Consider the following 22,359-nt stretch of genomic DNA (forward strand, 5'->3'; position numbering starts at 1 on the left):
CTTCATATTTATCGATTTCGATGATGTATCCCGCTAAGTTTGAAGTTATAACCATCCCGAAACTTCTTAGTTCATAGTTTGTATGTCGTTATACCACATTTGAAGTTTGAATCGGCATTGAGCTTATATTTGTCTATTTTGATGATGTATCATGCTAAGTTTGAAGTCAGAACCCACCCGGAGCTTCGTAGTTCATAGTTTGTATACCGTTATACCACATTTGAAGTTCGAATCGACACTGAGCTTCATATTTATTGATTTCGATGATGTGGCCTGCTAACCTGAGTCTACCATTGTGAACTAAATCTACTTCATGACCTGTATGACTGGTCCAAATTACTTCATAACCTATGTGACTAGTTGAAATTTAACCCGGAAGCACATAGAGAAAGCACAAAAGCATATAGAGAAAGCACAAAGAAAACACAAAGAAAACACAAAGAAAACATACTTGCTTTATCCGTATGAATGTCTTAAATCAAATCATGACCGTCCAAAGATTTTCAAGAATCCGTATGACAAATTGACAATATCTTATCCGTCCAAAAATTCTTATATAAAAATCAGAATTTTTTTCTCTCTCACTTCTCTTCCTTTTCGCTCATCTCTTTCTCTCTAATCCCTTTCATCACTTTTCCCTTCCTCGCTGAAAAAACCCTAACTTATAACGCGTCCACCTTCATTTTTTTCCGATCGAAACAGGAAATTAAAGAGATGGATAGTTATTTCATATCATCTCAGTATCTCTTTTTGTTTCTCTTGATGTTTCTTTTCACTTTCACAAAGTAATCTCAGAATTTTTTTTTATACAATATACAATCTCAGATCTATAAATTGGGGTTAGCGTTTTTTGTTTTTGAGTTTAGGGTTACAGACAAGAGTAAAGATTTTTCTCGCAGCCTCGATTCCCCATCTTCCAGACTTCCACCACCGAAGCTTTACTCTTTCCTTTGATTTTTCTTCAAATTCATCACCATTATAATCGAGATGAGGAATTAGTTCGTGGAGGTGATGCTGATAGAGGAAACAGGAATCGAGAAGAAGTAGAGACGGGAAGTTTAATTTGAAAAGTTAGGGTTTTGAATTTTATTGAAGTTTCAATTTAGTGATAAACAAGAAGAAATTAAAGATTGGGTTTGGTGATTTGAGGATTATAAATCGATGTTTGAACTAAAATTAGAGGAAGGAAATTGGGAAATTATTTTAGGGTTCCGAGAATAGATGATGGTGATTGAAAATAAAATTGATAGTTAGGATTTTTATTGGAAGTATTGAGAAGACTTCCAGTGATTGTTCGAAGTATTGAGAAGACTCTGATTAAGAGAGGAAGTGGCAGAGGAAATCCTAGGGTGATTCTTGCTTCATGGGAAGCCGAAGAAGACATGGGAGAGCACATAAAATCCTAATTCAGGGGAAGCTGAAGACAGGGGAAGCTGACAGAGGAAGGATTACCCCTATTCAGGGGCTTTCCTTAAAAATGGTAAGAATTTTTTTGAGTTTCCCCGGGAAGTAAGTTTGGCCAAGTTCAGCAATTGCATAACGTTATTGCACGATAGTAAGACAAGTGGGGATGATCTATCTAATCGTATGTTCTTCTACCATGATGCTAATTAGGTTTTATAATAATGGTGATCTTATAACTTCATTTTGACTTTTGATTACTGAATTTTGTTTCAGGTCGAGGAGCACGATTTGGCAAAAGTTGAAAAAAGAGAAATCCAATTACCCAATCACTGTCTGAACTTAACATAAGTACTAACTAATGGACAATGAATGAAATGGACAAAAATAAGTATCTGATGTACTATGCTGTATCCAGGCTTGATTCGTTGTCATTAAACTTGACTTGTTTCTCAGCTGCTGCTTGGGCTGCATTGCATTATCACCTTGTTTTTCTTTGATTGTTGTTCATTTCATAAGTCAGAATTTTTTCTCTACTACATTCTATCAGACTAAACAACGTAGCTAATTATTAAGCAGCCGCTGTTTTCTTGTTAATCTTAGACTTGTGTGTAATGCCGCCAATGGCCCCTTGATAAATATCTCATTTTCTTGTAGTTTTCCTATTGGTCTAGGGCACTGGAGCTTTGAGGTTGCGGCCAGGCAGACAGTATCGCTGCTTCACCAGATCTCTATAGCGTAAATCTTGGCTCAGATGTAGAATTTTTGTTGTGGCGGCTTATGGGATTGAAGAGGTTAGATTGGTCCTCATCACCTGTTTAATCTTCGCATATTTCTTGCGTTAATTATGATACTGATTGGTTGCCGGAACATAATTGTTTTTTATCGTTGGTTGATGTTCCAGGTCCGACCCAATAAATTGTCCGGAATCAACTACGCCTACGTGGAAACGTTTAGTTAGCATGCAAAGGACTTGCACATGCAGCTCTGGTAGTCTTCCCCCTATCGTCTGCACCTCTATGATCAGTTGTCTTCATTGTGCTAGAGTAATTATCCTGACTTACTGGCCTTGAGCTTATACATTTGCTGGACTGAGACTCGCAGGAAAATTTTAGCATGTAATAGATGATTAGTGACTGCAATCTGCCTATGAAATATGCTGTCTTAGGATGTAGCTTTTTGCTAAGCTTTGTGATTTTTGGTGTTATTGGTTTCTTATGATTTGTTTTCTTGTGACTTTTTTGTTGTTGCAGTGAATGGGACCAACCTTCACTGGAATTGAGATTTGCTGTACTGTTCGTGTCAAGGTAATAATTGCATCTGATGTCTATGTGAAATCTCTAATCATAGTGCATCTAGTACCCTCGCACTACAAACATCATAGTCAGTACTGTTCAAAAGCTTTACTTCTTGTTGAGCCAGTTCAAGGAAATTAATCTGTTCAACATTCTTTTTAACTCATAACTCAGCGTCTGATTCATTGATATCACATGATATCGTCCTGCTTATATCTTTAGTTTTTTGTTTCCTGAATTTTCAAACATTACAGTTCGGCAGACTTTTCTTACTGCAGGAGCTTATTTTGTTCCCAAGATACTAAGATATTTGAATACTTCTTTGTATTGCAGGTTATCCAGGTCTTCAAGTGGCCACCAATTTTCTAAGTTTGCTGAAGACGGTTTACAATTTTCTAAAGACATAAATCAATATTACAATTTGTAATGGTTTGCTTGTCCTTTGTGATCTTGGACTTGTGCCCACATTGTTCATGTAATTTTTGCGGAGTAATGGATGTATAAAGGACTGAGTGCAATTGATAGCACAATAGATAGTACATAGATAGCATAACGCACTGACATAGATAGCACTTTGTAGGGTCAAGTTAAATCAAATGTGTCAATCACAGCTTTTCATGGATGGTTATTTTCAATATAAAAAGTAAACATTACTCTTGCTGGGATCTTAAGGTGGTTTCACATACCCATGCATACTATTATACCCAGTATAATTATTCTTGAATGTTACTCAAAACATAGACATCATTCAGAAAACCCTACACGTCACCTCCTTCAATATAAGATCAGTTTCATGAATCAAACTCTCTCCAACTCACTCTCAAAATCAACACCTTAACTTCCACATAGAACGAAGGAAGAGAAATAAACTTATCTGCTCGATCAGTTCTGATATGGCCAAGGACAAATGATAAAGGTCGGCACCCAGATGATAGGACAAATGATAAAGGTAGGCACCCATATGATATGGGAAGCCGGCTAAGTTGCTAGGTGGGTTCATATTTTTATATAATTATTATGCTTATGCCCTATTGTGAACACAATGTGAGGCATTGGTACACATTTCAAATTATACCTTATTGTGAACACAAGAAAACAATGGGTGTACATTTTTATTATTTATTAAAATGAAAAATGACCTTATTGTGAACACAATAAGAACAGTGGATACACATTCTTATTATTCATTAAAAAAATGACCTTATTGTGAACGTAATAGGATACAGTGGGTACACATTATTATTATTCATTAAAATGAAAAATATGACCTTATTGTGAACACAATGAGAACAGTGGGAACACATTCTTATTATTCATAAATTGTGAACATAATAGGATACAATGGGTACACATTACAGTGCTTGTACATTCTTATTCATTAAAATGGAAGATGACCTTATTGTGAACACAATAGGATACAGTGGGTACACATTCCAAATTATACCCCTAGTGTGAATACAATGTGAAAAAAGTGGGTACACATTTTATTATTCATTAAAATGAAAAATATAACTATTCTTATTTTGAACACAATGAAAACAGTGGGTATACATTCCAAATTAATCTTTATTATGAGCACAATGTAAACCCGTTAGGTACACATTCTTCTAAATAAAGAAAGAGTTTTTCGTATTGTGCATACAATTTCATCAATTAAAATATTAATTAGGATGATACTGTTTTTAAAAAGTTTCCAAATAATAATAAAAAAATATAAGGTGGAGGACTTAATAGTCATAACAATTTTAACTCAAGGGTAAAATAGGAAAAAATAATTCCATAAAACATTTTTAGGAATTTAGAAAAAAGTGAACATTTTTGGTAATTAGAATTCCAAATGCACCACTTTTGGGCAACTAGGAATTACCAATAGGTACTATTATAGTGATACTAGTTAGTGGCAGGTCCACCCACTAAAGCCCAGTAATTAGAGGTCCATAAGAAAAAGAAAACATAAAAATGGACCCAATTTTTTAATCCCAGGTCCTGTACACGTGCGGGACAAATCATGTGAAATTTTCAAATACCTAAACTACCCTTCCAATCCCATATTTAAGCAGCCTATTTCAAAGTTTCTAAAAAAAGATACCAGCGAATTCACATCCGGGTTTCTGCTCTCTTTCTTCTTCTCGCGTTTGGACTAGGGTTTCTGAAGATTTCTTTAGTGATTTTAACAGGTATGTTGCTTTATCTTTTCTATTTTCTTCTTTCTGCTACAGTTTCATGGAGATCGGTTGTGTTCTTTTTGTTCTTTATGAATCTTGTTCGTATTTATTCAGTTATTTGGTTAGATTGTTAAGTTTTTAGCTTATTTTAGCTTTCGATTTGATTATCTTTCTGTTTTCTTTTCAAAATCATGTTTGTTTTCACTTTCAGATCGTATTATCCAGCAGTACATATATGACATACTCATTGTTTCTGCTACAGTTTTTGAATCATGTTTAAGATTTGAATTTTGGATCATGGAGATCGGTTGTGTTCTGTTTGTTTTTTATGAATCTTGTTCGTATTTATTCAGTTATTTGGTTAGATTGTTAAGTTTTTAGCTTATTTTAGCTTTCGATTTGATTATATTTGTTTTCTTTTCAAAATCATGTTTGTTTTCACTTTCAGATCGTATTATCCAGCAGTACATATATGACATATTGTTTCTGCTACAGTTTTTGAATCATGTTTAAGATTTGAATTTTGGATCATGGAGATCGGTTGTGTTTTTGTTTTTTATGAATCTTGTTCGTATTTATTCAGTTATTTGGTTAGATTGTTAAGTTTTTAGCTTATTTTAGCTTTCGATTTGATTATATTTCTGTTTTCTTTTCAAAATCAGGTTTGTTTTCACTTTCAGATCGTATTATCCAGCAGTACATATATGACATACTCATTGTTTATGCTCTTGGATTCTGTTTCTTGCATAGATCTCTCACTTTTTTTAGTTTGACCCATCAGTACGTATGTGAAATACCGTATTACGTGCTTCGATTCTGTGTTTCTCTAGATTCTTAATTATTCTTTGTCATGCAGTTGATTTTGTAGTTCATGAATCTGCAGTACATATATGGCATACTCATAGAAACTGCTCTTAGAATCTGTTTCTTGCATAGATCTCTCACTTTTTTTAGTTTGACCCATCAGTACGTATGTGAAATACTGTATTTTAATACTGTTACATCTTTGTCACATTTGCAGGTTCAAAACATGTCTGATGCAGAGTGTTCCAATCCAAATACCTACTGCTATGCATACATTTATTATAATCATCATCATTTTGCTCACCTGGTTACTTTTAAGTCTAGTATTGATGACCTGAAATTTCTTATTTGTGAAAACTGGAGAACCTTGAACCCTTCTGAGATTATCATCACTTATGTTGAGAATGGTGTCAAAGTGCCTGTGATTGCTGACTTTCAACTTCATGGTCTCGCTGCCTTGCATTTTTCAAAGAAATCGGCGTTCTTTGAGCTGCATGTGGTTTTTTCTTCTGCTGGTGGATGTAGTTCCTCTACATTCAGCGACGTCGACAACAATTCAGAACTGATTAGGGCAGATAGAGATAGTTATGAAACTGATGGAAAAGAAATTGTTAAACCTCTTCTGTCCGATGGTGGGAGAATGTTTTTGATGATCCGAACAAGCTTTTTCGTGGTGGTGTTGATGCTGTTCGGTTGGCCTGTCAAAAGTATTGTTTGAAGACTGGGTATCGCGTAACAAAGGTGAAGAATGATCGTGAAAGGTTCACAATGAAATGCAGTAAAGTCCCATGCACTTGGATGATCCATGCAGTTGCTATTGATTCTACTTGCGATGTTTTTAGGATAAAAAAGTATGTTGGGAGGCACACTTGTGGAGCTGGTGTGAAGTTGAGAAGTCCTAAAGTATCGAAGAAGCTGGTACACAACCTTATTCATGATCGTGTGATGCACAACCCACTTATCAAGCCTCGCGAAATTGAAGATTATATAAAAGTTGGTGCTGGTGTTAATATCAAATATCACCATGCATATCATGGTTTGGAACGGTCACACCATGAAATTTTTGGGAATGATGTAAAGTCTTACTCTGATCTGGTTTGGTGGGTGAATTCATTGAAAGAAACAAATCCTGGCTCTTATGTGGATTTTCAGTTTAACCATGCAACTCAGACATTTGAAAGGTTATTCATTGCAATAGGCGCTTGTATTGAAGGTTATAGACTTTGTCGACCAATGATTTTTGTTGATGCAACTTTTCTGACCGGGAGATTTAGAGGTACCCTTATGGCTGCTACTTGTCTGAATGGGAATCAAGGCAAGTGCTCTTTGTTACGTTTTAATTGTTATTGTTTACAAGTTATTCACTGCTTTTAATCGTTGGAACTTTTGTAGTATACCATTTATGTACTGAAAAGTTATTGTGTCTAACACACACTAATTCATATATGTAAGCATAAGACCTTTTTTTGAGTACAATATGTCTATTATGTACTGGAAATTCTTAGTCTATTTTCCAGTACATAATATATGTTACATCTATTAATATCAACATATTTAGTGACAGTATATAATATATGTACTGTTTGTTTTTTGCAGGTTTTTATCCGCTAGCCTTTGCATTGGTCCCAGGAGAGGATGTTGACAATTGGGATTGGTTTATGTGCAATCTTAGCAACATTGTTGATGACCGTCCTATCACCTTTATGTCTGATCGTCATGAAGGATTGTTGAGGGCTATTCCTAAACACTTTCCTACTTCCCATCATGGCTATTGTTACTACCACTTGCAAGGAAACTTACCAATCAGGAAATCGGACGAGAAGTACAAAGAAGTTATGGCTTGTTTCAAAAAAGCAACTTATGCTCTCACACCAGCAAGATATGAAGAAGCACTAATGGAAATGGAGTTAATGGGAAGGCCTGGGGTTGCTGAGTATTGCCGCAATATGCCTAGGGAACATTGGTCCAGCGCGTTCTTCACTGGCTGTAGATTTGGTCAGACTACATCAAGCGTTGCTGAGTCCTTCAATAATTGGATTCGGAAAGACAAGAGGTTGCCTGCCTGCGCCCTCGTTGACATGATCAGGTTGTGTGTGTGTTTTTTTTTGTTGGTGTTTCTTTGTTTTTGGTTCATTTTTTTTTGTTCAAAATTTATTACAGGTGTTCTTTTTGTTCCATTCATAGGTTACGCGTTATGGAGTTGATGAATGAACGTCGCGAAATGAGTCTTTTGATGGACCCAGAGAAGCTCACTCCTACCTACGAGGCGTTACTTAAAGAACATATTCAAATTGGTCGAGTTTGGAATGTTACTCAGTCATCTGCGTATGAGTATGAGATTCATTCACCTAGGTTAGCTTTATCCCATAAAACAACTTTTACTGTACTATAGCATACATGTAGGAGTGAATCATATGTTTTGTTTTTTTGTATTTGTTTGCAGTGCTGCATATATGTACTGCTTTTAAGTTATTTGTGCTGAAAAGCTTTTTACGCATCTGCAGGTCTCACACTGTTGATCTGCTAACAAGACTTGCACCTGCCAAAGATGGCGTGTTTATGGTTTTCCATGCTCTCATGCTACACAGCTATTTCTGCCAAGGGTGATCGATACGTAGATTATATCGAAGACTACTTCAAAGTTACAAATTTTCAGCAGCTGTATTCAATTGCTATCAGACCAATCCCCAACTACAACAGGCCAGAGCAGTATCTGCCAGAGGATACTATTTTTCCACCCCATCCACGAGTTCCACCAGGTAGGCCAAAGGGAAATCGTATCAAGAATGCATGGGAGAAAGCTAGGAAGTCCGTCCGTTGTTCCAACTGCAAGAAGAAAACTCACCACAACAAGGCAACGTGCACTGTCATTCCTTCATACCCATGAGTTTTAGATTTTCAGTTCTCCCTTATTAGTTCTATTGGTCACAATGCAGATTCTGTTTTGCGCATCATTTTAAACACTTTTGTTCGCTTTTATTTTGAGTGTAATTATGTACTGTTTGATATCTTTCTGGGACAAGGTACTTTGTGCTCATTTAAGACTCTTTTAATGGTACTTTGTACTGCATTATCCACTTTCAATATTATTGGTTTTTCAGGTTGATTTCCAAGTTTGTTTTAATAGTGATTTGTTATCTACTTTGTAATGAACAACTATCTGGATGAATTTTTTTCAAGGTGCACTCTGAAAAATGTTACAATATGTCACACCTATGTACTACATAAATATTACAGTGAGTATGTACTATGTGTTTCTTCCAGGTCATTGTGGCTGTTCAGGATTTTTGGAGTACATCTATTATGTACCCTAAGTTCTTCTAGGCCATTATGGCTGGTTGTTCAAGACTTTCTGAGCACAACTATTATGTACTGTGTGTGTTCAATTAAGACACACCAAACAAAGAGACCAGCTCTGAGATTCATGTTCTCCCCATCATGATTAACAAATTTAGAGAGTCATATTCTTCAATTGAATCTAATAGCTGGTCTATGTTACATAAGACACACCAAAACACTTCATACTATGGACTTTTACCATCCAACATGTCAACATTTTTATAAAGCCAAACAACTGTACATAGATTAAACACAAACACCATAGTTTCGAGAACAATTGTTATCAAAATAAATAAGAATAATTACTAAACTTTGATATTGTCTAAAACAAACTAGCAAACTCTGAATATGTTCTCTATGATAACTTCTACTATGCAGTCCTAATTCATATAAGCACTGTCTTAAAAACCTTTTGGAGCATGAATATTCCAGCTCTCCTCAGGAGGAGATGTTGCTGAGAGTATGTCGCATGCTAAAGAGATCCTCTTCTTATGTATTTTGTCCTTTAGTTCTTCTGGGTCTCCCAAGCTCATTCGCACTCCATCAATTACTTCCTCCTTTGCAACTTTCTTCATGATGTGCATGATATTATTGCACAATCTGGATAGTCTCCCTGTTGAGGTGTTGGGTAACTAATCATCTTTACTCTGTTTACAAGTGGAAGGCGCAGGCTCGACAAGCGTTCATTAATTGCTAACAAGCAGTATTCTGCCATAAGATTAGCATTATCGAGACACTCGTTTTTGGATACAGCTTCCCAAGTGTTGTAGTGGAAGAATTCGCCTTTCTCGCATTCATACACAAGAAGCGTCCAATGCACGTTTTGGTGTGACATTGGAATAATAATCTTCCTGGTTCCTTCCTCCATATTCCTGATGGGTAAGAAGACAGCAGTGTTTGCTGCTACTTGATGTACTGGGTCACTTAAATAAAACTGAAAAAGAATTAAATTTATCAGTGTAGTAAATATGTACTGAAAATTATAGTGTAAAACACATATATGAAAGCATAATATTTGTTACAACATCAAAAAAAATTGTTTCGTTTTAGTTTCGCAGATATGCTATTCAAATTCTCAATATATAAAACAAATAAGCATGAATTCGGATTCAATGTAAAACAGTATCAGAGATATGCACTGCACTTTACAAAGACATGATGCATGTTGTTTATCGAGATAAATTGGAAAACATACCCAGCCTGTTGGATCAATGTGGAGTACTGGAATGTACTTTCTCTGTCCATTCACCGGTTGCTCATTATGATATGCTTTTTTCAGTTGGTATTGCCAGTAATTTATAAGATCTCCCTCTAAAGCCCTGTTATGTAGCAGATCTTCAAATGTCTCTGCAGATAATATGTGATGACCAATCACAGCAGGAGCTTTCCAAGCACTGTTGCTGCAAATTCAAATAATCCAAATCAATTATAAGTTTGATTCTAAACGAAGTACATAAAGTTTTGTTAAAATGAAAGGGACCTATCCAAGAGAGACTCACATTGAGGTAGCTTTGTCAAAAAAAGGAGAGAGAAGCGCTCTTTGTTGTGAACTCAAATCCTTATAGAACGGAGATTTCCTTAGGCTCAACAACTTGCGTGCATTCTTCACTTTTTTAGTAAGTTCTTGCAGATTTGGATCACCTTTAGCTTTCTCTTTCTCACATTCTCGCCATCCTTTTTCTGAACTTTCTCTGTTGGGCAATCTTTTTCAACTGGGTTTTCAGTTCTGGACTTTGTTTTTCGCATTTTAGGTCCCGACAGTCCTTTGCCACTAGCAAACTCAGGATCAACTCTTTTCTGCGGGTGGCTCCGAGTTACTGGCTTCTGAGGGGTGTATGTGATTTTTGGAGTAAGTTTCTTCTCTTGGCTGAGATAGTCGGCTTTTTCTTCTCCTTGTCCATGACTGATGTAGTCGACTTCGCTATTGGTTTGACTTCATTACTCTTTGTAGCCAGCCTATCTTCGAGTCTCTTGGCAAGTGTTACGTCATCTTCCTCTGATGTTTGACTAACTCCAAGTTCGTTATCCTTCAATATACCATAAACGTAAAAAAAACAAATGAGAGACTAAAAAAGCAAAAAAAAAAAAAAAAATAGAACATATGTATTGTCGGATTCTTTTCAGTACAGAAGTTATGTACTTTTAGTTTCACTGAGTACATAACATATGTACTGTTGGGTTTTCCCATGTTACTGAACATATGTAACATAAGTGGTCCATTAAGTATTGATAAAGTTGTTACTTTTCACTTTTAAGGTAATTATAATTACCTTCTGTAGCTCAGAAAGAAGTTGGAGAGTCTCAGCATATGCATTAGCTTTTTCGGCGCTCATATTCTTCTTCAGTCGAGCTTCCTCTGCCTTTTCAGCATCTAAAACTGGATACTTCTGTTTGAGAATCGGCAGCATTAGTACATATGCTAAAAGCATCATTAAAAACAAAACATAAATTCATTAAACAGAAGTAGATTTAGGTACTTACAAGACTCTCTAATTGTTTAGTAGGCTGTTGCTTTCTGTCATTCTTCATTTTCTTCTTCCTTTCTACTTCATTGAATGGAATGGGATCCCAAGGTTTCTTTGTTCCCTGCATTTGAAACAAATCAGACTACGAACTATTTGACCAAAAATTGATATACGTACTGCTGGTTATATGTATCAGAAGGATATATGTACTAGGTTTATAACATGTTCATACTTCTTGTTCAGGTTGCTGAAGATCAGCTTTCAAACGAGCTTGTTCAGCTGCAGCTAAAACAATTGCAGAGGCTTCATTAAGTGTAGGTGCAGTATCGATTTGAGCTTGCTCATCCGAGGGATCCGTTTGAGCTTGATCTGATGCTCCTCTAGCAACTGGAGCTTCATTATGCGCAGGCGCAGCTGCAAGATGGATTTGAGGTGGATCAGGTGCACCTAGATCAATTGCAGGCTGCTGCACCTCTTCTCCATTTTGATCACTTGGTCCTAAACCCAAGTCAAAAGTTGGTCTTGAAACTTGTGATGGAGGATCCAGATCTTTAGCATAAAATTTGTCGAAGATTTGAGAAGATTCCATTTTTTCCAAGCTTGGTAAACTACCAGTCGATGGGTACTCCAGACTAAGAATTCCTAAGGATGGATAAGGATCTCCCATAATTTCAGCTTGTAGATATTTTGAGTACTCATCGGTATAAATACCCTTCCCATGGATGGCCAGGTCAATCAGTTTCTCCATCGGCACGGTATGCAGTTCTTTGAGACTCGGCAGCTCACAAACCAAAGGCATAAACTGCATATTCGGCAACATTTCTTCAAGCGATGCACCCTACATAAATGCAATGCCAAACCGTATTATTTTATAGGATGACAAAGTATAAAATTGAACTAACTAGTGTAACGTTCAATTCGCTCACCTGTCTATCTCTAAGAGAACCAATTTCCACTTCAATATTACCCAGAACTTGTGTCGCTGCTGTTTGTTGGAGTTCAGCCTTTTCAGTCTGTTATTCAACATAAGGTGATATGTTTTTAATCAGTATTGCAGATATGTACTTGTATGTTTTTTCAGTATAGTAGATATGTACTGACAAGTTTTAGTTTTTTACAAACTAAACTAATACTAGAAAGAATATAACTTACCTGTGATGGTTCTGGCATGCTCTTTTCCTCTTGCAGCTCTTTCACCTTTCGCTCCAAATCAGATCTAGCCCAAATTTTAAACTGTGAAACTTCAATATCGAACTGTGTGAGATTTTCTTCAGAGCCCCCCATAACAGGCATTGTTGGAGTAGCATTTCCCTGTTCATTCGACTTTTCTTGGGTATCATCTGGAATTTCCTGTTCAGCCTCTGTTACCAAGGGAGTAGTTGCTGATGGAACGGTGTCATCCAAATCATCATGCCCTTCTTCAGAGCTACTGCTAGATTCTTCTTCTCCGAGTTTGGTTGTGGAGGTGGGTAAGCTCTGTGATATATATCATTCAAAAGCTCTTCTAGGATACTCACATCAATGGGGAGGCCGTCCTCTTTCCTGCTCTGTAACTCACACCATTTTTCTGCAATTGTCAGCCTCAAATCTTCATTCTTTACTTCCAAATCCTCGAATTTTTCTTGCCAATCTACTGTCAATGGCACGTCTTCAACTGGAAGCCTTTGAGCAATTTCATTATTTCTTTTTCATACATAGTATATTCATCCTTAAATTCTTTAGAGAACTGGAAAAGTACATATAACGCACACATATAACCAGTTTTTGTATCAGTATAACATATATGTACTCAAATAAATAGTGCATATGACACACAACAATCATTTTGGTCAATCAGAAAACTGCTTTTCTGATAGTGTCCTACCTAAAACAAATCATTTAAGTATAATTATTTATGAAAACATAAATAATTATACTTAAATTCATCAACTTTAATCAGTTTTTTAGATATGTACTGGTGCATCATTGTTTCCTAAACCAAAACTACAAGAAGCATAATGAAATAAAACTTATCCTAGTAATATATTGTTTTTCTTAGGGACTTACTGTGTATTGCGAAGCCTCCATATCCTTTAGAAACTCAACAGATATTTCTTTGATGTTCCACCTTGCCGCTCTTGGAAGGTATCGATCATCTGGTAACGTCACTGGTTTCACCAAGTGAGTATGCTCCGCATACAACAACTATGACAAAATAACATCAATAGAATCAAATACAGAAACTTAAATGACAGTAGAGTAAATATGTACTTGGAAAAAAAAGCTTGTACTAGATGATCGATACCAACAAATAGACGACACAACCAGTGATGTCCTCGGGAGTGTTGTAGTTCTGATTGATTTTCTTCTCTAAGAAACTATGTATCAGGTCAGGCCAAGATACATTCTTTGACTTCTCAAGATCATCAACTAAACCAAAGTACTTTTCTTTGAGTTTATGAGCATCTTTTGTTGTAAAAAACAAAGTAATACACATAAACAGGCATAATAGCTTAACCATATCTTCAATTGTTTGTTCAGTTTCTACTCTTGGTATCCTGTACTCCATATCTTCATCATCTTCACTATCGGGTACTTGTTCATCATTGTCATCATCACTGTCTTCGCCACCTTCAGATTTACAATTCTTGATTCCAGTACGCTTGAGCAGTTTCAAGATGGCATCTTGTAGCATTGGTCTTGTAACCGTGTTGCTATCACCAAAGTGTCTAATGTAGACTGGTTTATGCCTCCATCCACCACCTCCCATCAAAAAGGTGTCATCAGTTCTTCTTCCTGCCATTCTTGGCATTCCAAACATTACACCCATTTTTTCTGGTGTCGACGTGATAATGTGTGTTTCACCTCTTCTAACAAACTCAAATGTGAGCTCATTCTTGACTCGACCCCTTTTGTAACACTTCAAGTACTTTTTCACTGCACCTTCCAACTTTTCCCAATGACTTTCTGAGTACTTAGTGTGCCAGAACATTAAAAACATCTGTCCATAAGAAGATTCAGCTATCTTTTCCAATGTGGCTTCACTCAAAGTATATTTACTCGCCTTCATTCTGGCAACTAGGCTATGTAATGCTGTGAAACCAGACCTATACAACTTCCTAACAGATTTTGGCACAACCTTACCTGCAAAATTTAATTGGTTTTATTTCAGTACAACATTTATGGACTACACATTCATCATCTCAGAAACACAATCAATCACTATTGGCCTTATGTACTTCATATCCAAAGCTCATTATCACATAAACAAAGAAACTGATGAATTTAGAGTACATAAACACTACAATGTCTCAGTTTTTTAGTTATGTACTGCCAATTATGTGCCAGAAACACAAACAGTGGTAAATAGACACTTAAACAATGTTACCCATTCACTACTGGACTTATGTACTGCCAAAAAACAACCTAATTAAGAAAAAACCTCAGTATTTGATATATGTATTGCTGGCTCTATGTATCAGAAATAAAATGAAACACATTGCATATCACTTTTGATTCTTATTCTACAGTTTTATAGTTATGTACTGCCAATTCTAAGTGCTAGAAACACAAAGTAGAAGTTGCATGTAAACTCTGATAGGTTTTCATAAATTTTTAATCAGTACTTCTAATATGTACTGGTGGATCTATGTCCCAGAAACAAAAAATATACTGAAAGTGTTAGAAATAGTACCTTTTTTCTGAATTGGTGCGTTGTTACTCGGTTTTCTTCGTTTTCTTTTTAGTACATCTATATATTCATCGTCCGATGAACTTTTTGAAGTTTTTTTCTTCGATTTCGGTGTTTCAAGCTTTTTACTCTTTTTTCTCTTTGATTTTCGTCTTGAAATTCTTGAATCGTCTTCTGATGTTCTAGGAGCAGTGCTATCATCCATTATTGTTTCTTCTTCTTGGATTGTTCTTGTGATTTTTCTTGTTTTAACCATTATCGGAAGAGAATATAGGTTTTAGGGTTTTTCTCTATTCTTGTGAATCAGAATCGTTGTTTGCAAACTATTCTCTGAATGAATTTTCTTGTAGGGAAACTATTCTCTAAATGAATTTTGGGTTTCTATTCTCTGTGTGAAGAGAAAATTTTTTCTCTTTGAAATCTCTGAATGCGAAGTCTAAAAACCCCAAGAAGGTGGTTGTACGGGAAAGAAAAACCGCAAGAAGGTGGTTGATTTCACACGTGTTTAGTTCTAGGGTAAACCGGTCATTTTGCTTGTTTCAAATAACTATGGACCTAATGATAAGTCTAAAACCCGGTTGGACCCTACTATAGCTAACTTAATGGGCTTAGGACCAACCAGCAAATTTTCCTTTGGGCAATGACCCCCGCCTTTCGACCTTTGGTATATGTGATAAAAAAAATCATGGTGGCATTAGTGGAGGACTACGTGAATTTGCGTGTTGAAAAGATAATGGTAGATTATTTCTAGTGCAGGCACAAAATTAGTTTCAATATAGTGGAAGACCACTGCTTCTTGGCCACCTCCAAAATGATTTGAGGTTACAGTTGATCTGACTCGTATATTTAACTGACTATCATTAAGAAAATGTGTATTCACTATTTTGGTCAAATATCTATGAATTACAGGTCAGTTGTAGTACCTTGGACTCATGATCATCAAGTGTCGTGTACAATACTTTTCTGTTATGTCTCTTCATAGCTTGCACATTCAGGCACCTCAACAACCGCACAACATCTGGCTCTACAAAACACAATGAATTGTAGTTAATTTGTCAGGGAAAAACATTCACCAGATACAACATAAATAATTTGAATTCAAGTGTTCAATTAGTTTTACAGAAAAATGCTCATACCCAAAACCTAGTAATATCCACTCTAATTAGTTCTAACATAACCATGAAAGCTCAAGAAAAAAGTTTCCTCCTACTCCATCAATCAGTCTTACTTTAAGTAAGCCCCTCAATACTATCCAAACGTGAAACAAATAGTTTTAAATTATAGGAGTATCCAAATTCTCCGTGGCATTCTTTAGTTTCTAAAGCACTCTATCAAACTCAATCAATTGCAGTAGTAGATGTCTCAGGAACTACTGGTAGATTTGGTACATCGTTTTCCAGGATGTTTCGCCAAATTGAATCCTTCTTTCCCTGTGAAAACCAAATCAAAACCAAATCCAGCAGAAAAACAACACCATAAAGGATAAAATAGATAAGAAGCAATATCAATCTACTGACTCTGGTTTTGCCTTGGAAGAGCTACTTTGAATTTCATGACGGTTCTTCTCTGATAAGAATACGGAACAGAAGAAGATATTAGTGCTCATGATGGTAATGAGGTAGTGAAGGAGAGATTATGATTTTATTGTACTTACCATGGATGCTGCGGGTTGGAGAAGATAGATGGATAAATCTTCTTTTTGGTTTTCTCTTAGATCTTGTTTACCTCTGGAATATGAAAAGTGAAAATTATTAGCAAGAAGAGATACGGCATGCGATAATGAATAAAAATTCATTTACTGTGTTTTAGGGGATAACCAAAGCCAAAATTTAAATACAAATAATGAACCAAAATTCGAATTCTCGAGGAAGTAGAGAACCAAGACTGGAAAAATCATACCCGGAATTTGAGTTTTGCAGTACCGATTGATCTAAGAACTAATTTGAGTTCTGCGATCCTGATCGAGAACTAAACCAAAGCTCAAAATCGTGGTGAACATCCCCATTACTAGCAAAACGGAACCTGCGTGTTCCATGTTTCATGACGTAAGGTAGGAAGACGATGAATTTTAGGGAAGAGGATTTTGGGTACCTATAGAAAACAATTGAGCGCCCACGGTCACTCATTCCTCTCACTAAAACTTTAGGCACACGTGCAGAAAATTGGTGTAACCCGTAAAACTATAACCATTGATTTATCTTTTTGAGGACAAATATGGACCACCGTTAACACAGACAAACTTAGCCAAACTGTGTTTTGTACTCTTGACATAACTTGTGCATGATCGAGACAATAATGTTATCCGTGTTAGTTTATTATGGGCAAGTTATCATCTTATCTGGTAATATCCCATATATGCTTCCAAAACCAATTTATATATTTGTTTTAAGTTCCAAGAATTACCAAACACTTTATTTGTTTTGATTTTGAGCTCCTACAGGCTTATAATGCAGTTCGGTCTAGCATTATGGCATAGAGAACTAATGTTGTCCAGAGAGTAATATTTATAGTCGCGAGTTAAACGCCCAATGTCTGTTGTAACTTCATTAACTCTATTCTGAGTAAATTTTTTTCTGTCACCTGTTGGGCTTTCAGATGCTCCTCATGTCTTTATCTCAACTTATTAAAATAGTCTTTTTTGTCTGTTTTTGTCTCCACAAAACTAATTCATTCCCTTGACCATTTTTCACTGCCATACTTTATTTACTAAAGTTTATAACTGGCTGTATATTCTACCATCAAAATAATGAAGCTATGATTTGGCACAAAATTTTCCCATCGACTCCTTCTAAGTTAATATCGTAATCATAATAGCATTTAATATCGAACAACAAACTGGGAAAATATGAAAATGTTCCAACTTCAAGAAAATTAGATCTCAATGAGCAGATAAATAGATATACACAGATAAATAAACCCATTTTCGCCACTCGTAACGTAGGCTAACTAATAGATTTAAATTAATTACTTAACTTAACTGTCATTCGAACTCAGAGTTCGCCAAAGAAGATCAAACAAGTATGAATGTTACGGTTATTCAACCAAAGAATGTCAGAGAATGAAATGTGAAAACTACAGACAAACCCATTCGTCAAATTTTTTCCACTATGAAACTACGTCCAGAAAAATTCGCGGACGCACCCATTTTGTCGGTGAAAATTTCTCCCAAATCCATAATTATTGAAATTTCCGTTTATCTGTGATTTTCTTCGTCTGAGTTTTCTTTTTCTTTTTCTCTCTAGATCGATCCCAGTATATCTTCTAATTTACCGATAAGTTTATAGATTTAGATTACAATCATGACTCTGTTTGTTCAATACTGAAAATGGGTCGAAACAGGATTTGGTGAAGATCGATGGAAATTCAGGTTGTTGGTTGTTAGATCGAAAGATGGGTTTAATGTGAAGATGGGTTCGAATTGGATTTAAGCAAAATTTGATATTGTTGTTTGTACTTGTTGTGTAGCTCTCTTAAAATGATTTCCAACGATATAAAATTTGTAAAATTCCAAGGCGCGGATTTTTAGATATGTTATATCCAAGTTGCCTTACCAATTATACTCCTGATGCGTAACTCGTTATGTAGACATTTTTCAAAATATCATATAATTATGGGTGCCACGAAACTAAAAATTAATCTTGGGCTGACAATAAGAATATCTTTTTTTTTGGACCTGTGCCTAGTTTTCCCGAATGAAATACTTAGCTGTTGGGCTTGGACTTTCTTTTTGTGGGTATGTGGCTTTGGAATTCTATCTCGGGCTTGGGGGATGCTAGGTATGCCGCCAGTATAACGCGGGAATGTTTGAAACTCAATTTTTGTCTGGATCATCAAATGCATTAACCTGGCATTTTTTATGCATGAATGGGACATTTTTGTTTCTTTGTAGTCACATTAGCTGAGTTATGCGAGAACAAGTAAGGTGATTTTATCGTTTTGATATACTACAAAAACCTCATAATTTGCTAACAACTTTTAAGTATCAATTTTTACTTACAAGAGTTCCTATTTACTTGTTTTGATTTTGGGTTCTCACAAGAACGCTATAATGTGTATTCAATTTAATATTATGGTAGTAAGATTTCTATTTTATTGTAAAACATGAGATATGGGAGTAAGCTAAAGGTTTTAGCTTTCCAGAAAGAAAATTATGTTATGAGAATGGAGTGAGCAAAAATCAATATCCTCGAGGTAGCTGCATCCTAAGATTGGCACACACTTCTATGTTATTTAAATTTAGATAGAGGTTAAGTTTTTACTAGTGTAAAGCTTACCAAACCAAATAGGCATCGTGCTTTACAGCTTACCCAACTACATAAGCATCATGCTGATATGTTTGTGGAAACCAGGGACGGGAGCCACTACTGAGGGGGGCGGATCCCTGGCACCACCCAAACTTTTTTTTATTAACACGCAATTTGTAACAGATGTATGTGTTATTAAATTGTTTTCTCGCATAAATCTTGTTACAAATGCTTGTGACAATATATACTTTACAATTGTTATGCAACAAACATAAGTGTTAGAAAAAAATTACTATCAAAATTGTTAATCAATTATATTTTACTACCAACTAATACTAATATTGCTCCACCTAATCAAAACTTCTGGCTCCATTACTGATGGAAACCAATCGATAAATTATTTTCTTCGTCCAAGTTATATAGGTGGGTAATTAGTTTTTGACTATCTATTTATATAGACATATTTCAAATTCTTAGATAACAAAATATGCTTTTATTATGAATATAATTTATAAAACAAAACCTATAAAATTTTCTTAATATATTAAAAGTGTTGTGGTGTACGTTTTTGGAATTGCAAACGAAAACTCATTTAATTTGGTTGTAACTTAATTTGGCAATGCAAATTGCAGATTGGGTGGTCGACCCCTTTTAGTCCATCGCCATTGGACTCCCTAAGGTATAAAGGAGTGTTGAGGTTGAAAACGGTTTCTGCTGATTTTGGTAATTTCAGGTGTGTGGGTGCGAAACGAATTTAAATTCTAAACAATGTACTGCAAGGGAGTACTTTAGATTCGAGAGATCAATCTGTACAAATCCGGCCTAAACCAAGAAATGGTCGTTCCAGACTTACTTCGGTCACAAAGTGAAGGAGAAGGGTTGGTTTTGGGGAGGGAAGCGAAGAAAGTGTTGAGACCAGAATAGTTGATTCTGGAAGAGTAGTTGTTTCACGACTTGTATCAGAAAGTGGGAAGCTAACATATGGAAAGCTAGCAAATGTTTTCTGAGTGTTGTATCCTCCTGACCTGAACTTATAGTTCGGTGGAAATAGGTAATGCCTATTTATACAAGTCGAAGTGGAACGTACTCTGGTCTCATTAAGAAATGAAAAACGGGTGAGTAAATGGGAGGAGGTGGTAACTGGTAACGCTTGGAATTGATGTTCCATAAAAGAAAGTGTTTCACCATTACTCCCTGTATTTACTAACCGCCTCATCTTTATGACACTTTCTTATAATGAGTGTAGTGTAGGCCGCACGTTGTAAACCGCCAAACCAATACCCAATGAGCATCCCCCAGTTTGTGACATATGTTGATGTCTCGAGTGTTTTCGTGGAAAACATGTAGCATGTCGTTGTTGTCTGGCAAGTTGAGCTTGGGACACTTGCTGGCTCGGTGGTGACCTTCAACGGTCAAGATTTTGCATCTTAAGAGGAAGGTAGCCGTTGATTATCGCAATCTTTCATTTGGTAGCCAGTGGCATGAAAGTATGATCAGTATGGGTTTTATGTCCCAGTTTAGGAACGACCAAAAGTTAGGGTTTTGGCTTTGTTTAGGCGTGACCAAACTAGGGACAAAGGTTTCCATGTGTTAGCTGGTAACCTTGGACGACTAAAATCTGCATCTTAGATGAAAAAGTGGCCATTGATTGTTGCAGGCCTTCGTTTTGGTAGCCGCATAGGGAAGGCCGGCATGGTATGACGCAGCAAGGTGGTTGGCATGCCATTGGCACATGTGGTATGGCATGCCTTGGCGCGGTTTGGCGTGGCCAAAACTAGGGTTTTGTGCCAAAGGTTACCAAGCCTTGGACGGCTAGGATTTGCATCTAGGATGGAAGGGTGTCCGTTGATCGTCGCACGCCTTCGTTTTGGTATAACCGCATGGGAAAGGCCGGCATGGTATGGCGCGACAAGGTGGTTGGCATGCCATTGACACATGTGGCATGGCATGCCTTGGCGCGGTTTGGCGTGGCCAAAACTAGGGTTTTGGGCCAAAGGTTACCATGCGTTGTTTGGCGACCTTGGACGTCTAGGATTTGCATCCAGGATGGAAGGGTGGCCGTTGATTGTCGCACGCCTTCGTTTTGGTAGCCTCATGGGGAAGGCCGGCCTGGTATGGCGCGGCAAGGTGGTTGGCATGCCATTGACACATGTGGCATGGCATGCCTTGGCGCGGTTTGGCGTGGCCAAAACTAAGGTTTTGGGCCAAGGGTTACCATGCGTTGTTTGGTGACCTTGGAGGGCTAGGATTTGCATCTAGGATGGAAGGGTGGTCGTTGATCGTCGCACTCCTTCTTTTTGGTATCCACATGAGGCATGCCGTCATGGTATGGCGCGGCAAGGTGGTTGGCATGCCATTGGCACATGTGGCATGGCATGCCTCGGCGCGGTTTGGCGTGGCCAAAACTAGGGTTTTGGGACAAAGGTTACCATGCGTTGTTTGGCGACCTTGGACGGATAGGATTTGCATCTAGGATGGAAGGGTGGTCGTTGATCGTCGCACGCCTTCGTTTTGGTAGCCGCATGGGGCAGGCCGTCATGGTATGGCGCGGAAAGGTGGTTGGCATACCATTGGCACATGTGGCATGCATGCCTTGGCGCAATTTGGCGTGGCCAAAACTAGGGTTTTGGGCGAAAGGTTACCACGCGTTGTTTGGCTCCCTTGGACGGCTAGTATTTGCAGCCAGGATGGAAGGGTGGACGTTGATCATCGCACGCCTTCGTTTTGATAGCCGCATGGGGAAGGCCGACATGGTATGGCGCTGCAAGGTGGTTTGCATGCCATTGGCACATGTGGCATGACATGCCTTGGCGCGGTTTGGCGTGTCCAAAACTAGGGTTTTGGGCCAAAGGTTACCATGCGTTGTTTGGCGACCTTGGACGGCTAGGATTTGCATATAGGATGGAAGGGTGGCCGTTGATCGCCGCACACCTTCGTTTTGGTAGCCGCATGGGGAAGGCCGGTATGGTATGGCGC

General features: G+C 37.1%; 1 protein-coding gene and 1 long non-coding RNA gene across 4 annotated transcripts; both read left to right on the forward strand.

Moving 5' to 3' along the window:
• Positions 1–592: 592 nt before the first annotated feature.
• On the forward strand, positions 593–3,361 carry LOC113347726. Of its 3 annotated transcripts, none has more exons than XR_003359202.1 (5): positions 593–1,585; positions 1,678–2,195; positions 2,306–2,447; positions 2,655–2,708; positions 3,030–3,361. It is a non-coding gene; the product is annotated as an uncharacterized LOC113347726 (long non-coding RNA). The 3 variants fall into 3 exon arrangements; XR_003359200.1 differs by having other exon boundaries at positions 2,306–2,391; XR_003359201.1 differs by having other exon boundaries at positions 593–1,480; positions 2,306–2,391.
• A 2,987-nt stretch (positions 3,362–6,348) lies between these two features.
• On the forward strand, positions 6,349–8,272 carry LOC113351103 (protein FAR1-RELATED SEQUENCE 6-like). The gene is made up of 4 exons (XM_026595159.1): positions 6,349–6,980; positions 7,262–7,751; positions 7,850–8,017; positions 8,170–8,272. The coding sequence occupies exons 1-4, from the start codon at positions 6,434–6,436 to the stop codon at positions 8,270–8,272; spliced, it is 1,308 nt and encodes a 435-aa protein (XP_026450944.1). The 5' UTR covers positions 6,349–6,433.
• Positions 8,273–22,359: the final 14,087 nt, after the last annotated feature.

This window comes from Papaver somniferum, chromosome 2 (genome assembly GCF_003573695.1).
Source record: "Papaver somniferum cultivar HN1 chromosome 2, ASM357369v1, whole genome shotgun sequence".
Taxonomy (NCBI): domain Eukaryota; kingdom Viridiplantae; phylum Streptophyta; class Magnoliopsida; order Ranunculales; family Papaveraceae; genus Papaver; species Papaver somniferum.

Excerpts from the sequence above, each read along its gene's own strand:
- LOC113351103 (XM_026595159.1), top strand. The coding sequence starts at position 6,434 with ATGAAATGCAGTAAAGTCCCATGCACTTGGATGATCCATGCAGTTGCT. Across the intron at positions 6,981-7,261 it reads TTGTCTGAATGGGAATCAAG|GTTTTTATCCGCTAGCCTTT; the intron begins GCAAGTGCTCTT and ends TGTTTTTTGCAG. Across the intron at positions 8,018-8,169 it reads TATGAGATTCATTCACCTAG|GTCTCACACTGTTGATCTGC; the intron begins GTTAGCTTTATC and ends ACGCATCTGCAG.